The sequence below is a fragment of the Physeter macrocephalus genome, unplaced genomic scaffold (assembly GCF_002837175.3).
Source record: "Physeter macrocephalus isolate SW-GA unplaced genomic scaffold, ASM283717v5 random_178, whole genome shotgun sequence".
NCBI lineage: Eukaryota > Metazoa > Chordata > Mammalia > Artiodactyla > Physeteridae > Physeter > Physeter macrocephalus.
Genome location: NW_021145476.1, coordinates 69,469 through 76,786, shown reverse-complemented (window position 1 = coordinate 76,786; position 7,318 = coordinate 69,469). Strand labels below are relative to the sequence as shown.

The following is a 7,318-nucleotide window of genomic DNA, read 5'->3' as shown; positions in this document are numbered from 1 at the left end:
TCAGCTCCGCGGGACGGTGAGCGAGTTGGGACTTGGAGAGGAAGAACAAATGGGGGCGGACGTCAGCTCCCTGGGCGGCCGCCTCCCCGAGGCCCCTCCGGCATTCCTGGGCAGCGAAGCCCCTCGCTGAGAACGGGGGCTGATGTCATCCTGGGCTGCCGAGCCAGGGGACCCGGGGCCCTGGTGGCTGCCTCCGGAAATGAGCTAGCTGCCCGCCGGCCCACAGGTTTGGAACCCCCGGCCGGAGGACAGGAAAGCTGCGTGGGCCAGGTGAGCAGGGCCCCGCCGCCGCCGCGGGTGCCTGGGGGGTGCCGCCTACCTGGGGGAAAGTGAGGGCCCAGGTGCCTGAGGGTGCCCGGGGGCCACCGCCTTTTCCTCCCCCACCTTGCGGGGACCGTCACGCCCTGGAGCCGGCGCGGCAGCCCAGTTCCTCAAAGCTCCTCGTCACCCGAGCCAGCCGGCCAGCCGGTGAGCGCTGGGAACTGGATCTTGGAGCTGCCAGCGTGTTTACTCACGACTCCGGGGGGTGGCCTGGCAGCCTGACCCTGCACTGCCTCCGATTCGGAGCGGGCCCCGCGGATGCCGCCGGCTGCTGGCTCAGCGATGTTTATCTCCTCTCGGGCCGGCTGAGGAGGGCTGCCGGCTTTCCTCTCCAGGCAGCCCAGGGCTCCCGGCAGCGCCCAGCAGGGAGAGGGGAGAGGACCCCCGCGTTTCACCGCTTTCCTGCCTCCCCACCTCCCGGCCCCATGGATTACCTGGGAGACAAACTCACGGTGGCCCAAACCCACATGACCCAGTGGATGGGGACCGTCCGGCGGTCCTTCCAGGAGGCCCTCAACTTAGTGACCAGCACGGTGGGCCCCGAGCGGGCGAGTGGGGAACCCTCCGGCCGGACCCCCTTCAAGCGCACCTCGTCCTTCCGACACCTCGCTTCCCGCAGCCGGGAATCCTTACGCCGCTTCTCTGCGCGAAGCCAACAGAGATTTTCTTCCCTGAGGAAAAGGCAGCCGGACTCGGAGCCACCAGATCTTGTAAGCTTATTATGTTTTTTAAAATATTAAAACAACAGTAAGAACTCCTCCCCGCCAGTGCTGCCCCTCCCCCACTCCAGGGAGGTGGTGGGGTTCCCATAGATCCAACCAGGGAGGTTGCCTCTTCCAGAATAATTGTCCGTCTAGCCCGACCCTGTCCTGCTCCCGCGCCTGGGAAAGAGGCGCGTGGTGGCGATCCCCCTGACAGTGGACTTGCTCGCCCCCGCCCAAAGCGGTCAGGACGTTTATACCGATTCAACGTCTGTGTGGACGGGGCTGGCACATGAGTCCGGCAGGGTCTGCCGGTTGATTTATCTGTAAGTGCCGACACTCCAGCCCGACACAAATGCTTCCTATGTTGGGGGAGGATTAGTTCGCACCTGCTTCATCTCCTCACACCCTCCGGGGTGGCCAAGTGTCCATGTCATGTGCGTGTGGAGTTGTGACTTTTGTGCTCTTATAGTCGAGCAAAATTGCGAGGTCTTATCTGATTACCCGAGGCGGTGGGCAGATTTGCCCACTGACAAGCGAACCTTGGTGTGAATGAGCCAGGACAGGGGACCTTAATCTGGGTCCTGAGATTGCACCATCTCTCACTCAGGCAAGCTTGATGGGGCTTGCGGACCAGGGGGGAATGACATCTAATGATTGAAAGCGCGACCTGCATCCAGGTTTTTTCTCAAGGACCTTACTAATCATGTGAAGAAGTGGAACTGAGCCCAGACAAGGAAAGGTACCTGCCTGGGGTGGCACAGTGAGTGAGTGGCAAAGCAAGTGCCAGAACCCCCAGCTCTGAACCCCACTCAGGGCTCTTTCCAGCCAAGCTTCCAGTAAAAAGATTTCTCCAGACCTTCCTGATAACTTGAGGGAAGCCCATATCACTGACCCTCAAAGAGAGGGCCTGGTGTTTTCACATAGGAGACATCTGCCACCTGACTACGTGACCCAGTTCGCAGGAGACTAAAGATGGGTGAAGGGCTAAGCCAGCTCCTTCCCTGGGTTCAGCCTTGTGATGAGTCCCGATGGTCATTTTGGGACCCAGCATTTAAGTATGGAGCCGAGGGGCGCACCAGGCTCTGAGCCAGCCCTCTGTGCACGCGAGGTCGCTGAGATCTCACACCTGCCCTCAAGATGCAGGATCCTGGCATCCCCTTGGCTGGCCCAGAGAGGTGTAGTGATTCTCCCAGAGTCACACGGCAACCAGAGCAGTCAGGTGCTAACATGTGCCTCATTAATGTGACATCTCCTTCCCTTTTGGGTCTGTGCTGCTCTGTGGCCCTGGACGAATCAGTGGGGCCTGAATTTATGAGACGGATCCCCCACCCCAACCTTTGGAAGGGGTGACTTAGCCCCGGGAGAGAAAGCCTCTCATTCATTCTTTCTGTCCCTCTGTCTCTGTCTCTGTGTGTGTCTCTCTCTGTCTCTCTTCTCTTTCACTCTTGTTCCCTCTCTGGCAATTCAGTTAAGGGTGTGGGGCTTGGTAACATTCAGTTCTCCTGCCCTGTGACCCTAGGCATCGACCCGAGTCCCCCCAGGCCTCATTGCCCTGCTCCCCAGCTTGGCGAATGAATGAATGAATGAATGGAGATGGACCTCGCAGGGCCTTTGTCTCCTCTGTTCACTGTTGCCTTGCAGTGCCTCCATCAATGCTAATGCGTGCTAGATGAATCTGGGATGAATTAATCTGGTACCTTCCCATTTAGCATTTGGCATCTACCAGCTGGCATTGGGGTTGAAAGCCTGAATCAAACTCGGCCACATCCTGGCGAAGGGACCTTGACCCGTTCTCAAGCCTCAGTTTCCTCCTCTGTCAATTGGGGAGAACTCAGGATCATCAGGAGGTTGAAATGGGTACCCATCGCAGGACTGGGCACATAATAGGTGTGCCTTTGTAGCTGCTTTCTGTCTGTCAGATGCCATGATGTCCTGACTCCTCAGGATGAGGGCCGAGTTGGGATGGAGACACAAGCTGTTCTGCAGAGGACCTAGGTTTGACTCCTGGCTCTGCCACTTCCCAGCTGTGCAACCTTGGGTGCACTGTTCCCCTCTCTGTGCCTCAGTTTCCTCATCTGTGAAATGGGGGATTATCCTCATTTCCCATTTACATTTCCCATCGTGGCAGTGACCTGCCACCAGTAGACGCATGATGCCCATGGCCATGGTACGTGGGCCTTAAAAGTTAGCTACTGCAACAACTAAAACCTTTTCTCCCAAACCATCCCTTCAAAGATCCCCAGCGAACTGGAAAATCCACACACTCGCCTTTCGCTCAGGGACTTCGCTTAAATATTTGTTCTATGGGAGGAGGCAACTTTTTAAAGCCACAGACAATTAAGAGTTCGGGGCCATCTGCAGGAGCCATAGCTGGGGCTGAGAAGGGGACAGGGGGCAGGATCTCAGTCTTTGGGACCTGAACTCTTACTCGATTTACCTAAAGAATCCGTTCTGTTCCAAATCCTGCCTCAGGCTCCTATTTACTCAGAGCCGAGTAGAAGAATCTCTGGCAGGCAGAAAGTAACGCTCAAAGGCGTGCCCCAAAACGTTGTTCTAAAGGCAGCCTTGAAATAATTTGCTAATGGCCTGCCTGGGCGTCTGCCTAATAAAAGGGGGAAGAAGGGAAATTAATCGCATTGTCTCTGAGCGACAAAGGCAGGAAGAGGCATGTCTGTGCTGCAGCCCAGAGTGAGCCTGAGAACAAGCCCAGCAAGCGAGGTGGACTGCAAGTAGAGGCCAGGCAGAAAATTCCAGAACCCAGGCACAATGGCAGTGCCACAGAGGCCAACGGATGGAGTGAGAGTGGGAAGCGGGGGTCTCCAGGGCCGAGGGCTGTTCTGCAGAGAAGCCTTTGGAATTGGACCGACTCGGGGTCAAGGCTCAGCTCCTCCATGTGCTGGCCAAGTGACCTTGCGCAAGTGGACCCACCTCTTTCAGCCTCAGCGTCCTCATCTGTAAAGTGGGGTTCACCTGGGGCTTGTCAGGTGGGTGGTCCAGTGGGATGGACTGAAAACCAGCACAGCCCTGGCACCTGTTAAGCACCCGTACACAGGAAGGGCTTAACGAGTGCAGGTGCCATGATGTGAGTCCCGCCTGACCAAATGGCCAGACTTGTGCCTTTTGCAAAGCAAAATAAGAACCTGGCCAACCTTTTGTGGGCATTTACTGTGAGCCAGGCCCCCGTAAGCATGAGGTGTGTATTACTTGTGTCCCTTCATTCACTCACTCACATTTTCATCCCACCAGTGTTTATTGAGCACCTACTAGGGTGCCAACACTGAATGAAACAGACACAGCTCTCGCCTTTATAGAGCTGCCTTCAAGGGGACAGAACATAAAACTCGTCAGCACATAAATATGTCATGTAGGGGCTGAAAACGAGGGAACCGTCTTAAAAGATCAAGGGCTTGTCTGTAACACCAAACTCTTTTGTTGTTGTTGTTGTTAATATTTATTTATTTATTTGGCTGCGCCAGGTCTTAGTTGCAACACACGGGATCCTTGTTGCCACGTGCGGGATCTTTGTTGCGGCATGCATACTCTTAGTTGCGGCATGCAAACTCTTAGTTGCGCCATGCTTACTCTTAGTTGTGGCATGCGAACTCTTAGTTACGGCGTGCGGGAATGTTTTAGTTGCGGCATGCATGCGGGATCTAGTTCCTTGACCAAGGATCAAACCTGGGCCCCCTGCATTGAGTGCGCCGGAGTCTTAACCACTGTGCCACCAGGGAAGTCCTGACACCAAACTCTCGCTATATGTCAGTTTTCCAGTCTCACCACCGTTGGTATCTAGGGCCCAGTCGTTCTTTGTGGGGCAGAGAGCCATCCCATGTATGTATATAGGATCGTCTCTGGCGTCTCCCAGCTAGATGCCAGTAGCGCCCCCAAGCATGATGACCAAAAATGTCCCCAGACATTGCCAGGTGTCTCCAGGGGGCAAAACCGCCACCCCTCCCCCTCCTCCGGTTGAGAAGACTGCTGTATGTAATTTGGTTGGGGGACTGTAATTGTATTTGGAGTATCCTCCCACTGACCTGAGCTGGGGAAGAAGGGCAGGCACCTCCTGCTTGCCAGGAGTTTGTCTCATCGAATCCACACAGCTGCCCCTAAGGGACATGGAGCATAGCCCCCATATTTCATGGATGAGAAATCAGAAGCACAGAGAGGTGAAGTCACAGGCCTGGAGCCACACAGCTGGGATCGGTGAGGCTGGAACCCCAACACCCCAGTGTGTGTCGGCTGCGCTGGGCCCAAGGCGGCCCCTGGCCCCGGGGATTCACTGTTTAAGCACCGGCGCCCTGTGCTGAGTGGGTTCAATCCTGAGTGGGAGTATTTGGTTCTGCGTCAGTTATGGTGAAATGGATGCATAAATATTCAGCAGGGCTCCGCGTCTTCCCCCTGCCATGAGCGCGCACGCACACACACACACACACACACACACACACACACACACACACACACACACACCTTTTTTTAGCAAGTGGGAGAGAATTAGAAAGGAAAAGGATGTCTGTGACTCTCACCATCAGAAGCCCCGATTTCTGTCAGTACCTCCTCCACGTTGACTGCCTCTTTAGGCTGCCACGATAAATGACCACACACACTGGCGGCCGAAAACAGCAGAAATTTGGAGACCAAGAGTTCAAAATCAAGGTGTTGTCAGGCCACGCCCCCTTCTAGGGCTCTAGGGGAGGATCCTTCCCGCCTCTTCCGGCTTCTGATGGCTCCAGGCATTCCTTGTCTTGTGGCCACATTGCTCCAGTCTCTGCCTCTGTCTCCACACGGCTTCTCTTCTGTCTCTTATAAGGACACTTGTCTTTGGATTTAGGGCCCTCCAGGTCATCCATCCTGAGCTCATCTGGAGATCCTTAACTTCTTTAACATCTGCAAAGACCTTTTTTCCAAGTCAAGTCACATTCACAGGTGCCGGGGGTTATGATGTGGACATATCTCTTTGGAGGCTACAATTCAGCTCACTCACTGCTTCTACTCTGGCCTCTTGCCCTCCAGGCCATTCTTCACCCAGCAACCCAAGGGGTCAAGTTGTTCCCCTGCCTCACCCAGACTTAGGAAGCCTCAGCTTCTTACCGTGGCCCGCAAGGCCCTGTGGCATCTGGCCCTGCTTCCCTCCTGACCTCAGCTCTCACCGCTGTCCTCCGAGCTCATTTCACTCCTGCCACTCTGACCTCCTGCTCTTCTTCAGTCACGGCGTGCTCCTTCCAGACGCTGGGCCTTTGCCCTCACGGTTCGCTGTGTTTGGAACGCTCTTCCCTCTCTCTTCACCTCTACAGAGAGGCTTCCTGACAGCTGCGGCTGGGCTGAATCCCCACCGTGTTTCCCTCCACCCTGTGCCCCGTAAATGTCCTCCTGGTACTTGTCTCAGTATGAACTTGCTTCATTTCACTTGTTTATTCTGTCTCCTCCACTGGAATGAAAGGCCTGCGAGGGCTGGGGTTTGGGTCGGCCTGGCTCACCTCGGTATCGCCGGTGCCTAGAAGAGCGTCCTGCACATCTAGCCGCTGACGTCATGTCTGCCTTCCTGAAATCCACTCCCCTTTATCCCTGTGTCTGCCTTGTGGCACCATCTCCATATCACAGATGGGTAAACGGAGGCCCAGAGAGGATCAGTGATTTAGCCTTGGTACCCACCGTCTCGGAGTTGACACCAAGATTCCAGCCCAGGGTGGTCGGGGGTTCTTTCCTTATAGAGGTCCAGGTGGGAAAATCTGAGATATAATGGGGATAGAAACTATTATTCATTCATTAAGAATTTTTTGTCCATTATCTCTTCTTTGCCAGATGGAGGACAAGATAGACAGGGTCTCTGCCCTCTCAGGGCTCACAGGAACAGGGAGACACAGTAAACAAATAAGTCAGCTAATGAGTGAACAAGATACTCTGGTATGTGTCGGGACTCTGAAGAAAAATGTCACAGGGTATGGGGACTGGTGGGAGTGTGATTTAGGAAGAGAGGTCAGAGAAGTTTTCTCAGGAGGTGATGTTTTAAGCACAGCCGTGAGTGAAGGGAATGGGCCTTAAGAAGCTTTGGAGGAGGAACCTCCTGGCAGCGGGAAAGGCAGGTGCAAAGGCCCTGAGGCATGTTTGAGGAGCAGCAGGGAGGCCAGGGTGGCAGGATCAGAGCAAGTAAGTTGGGAGAAGGTAGAAGATGAGCAGTTGGGGGCCAGGTCACGCAGGGCCTGGGGACTCTGGTAAGGATGCGAGATTTTAGAACCGTAAGGTTACGAGCAAGGGAGCAGTAACGAGAGCAGAGTAACAATTGCCGCTGTTAATTA

The 7,318-nt window shown here is 55.1% G+C and overlaps 1 protein-coding gene across 1 annotated transcript in view; it reads left to right on the top strand.

Moving 5' to 3' along the window:
• Positions 1-283: 283 nt before the first annotated feature.
• LOC102977659 (uncharacterized protein KIAA1671) overlaps positions 284-7,318 on the top strand; it is a 58,247-nt gene continuing 51,212 nt past the window's right edge. The window contains exon 1 of the mRNA XM_028484585.2: positions 284-1,031. Within this exon, the coding sequence (XP_028340386.2) occupies positions 747-1,031 (285 nt within the window). The 5' untranslated portion in view covers positions 284-746. The remainder of the gene's footprint in view (positions 1,032-7,318) is intronic.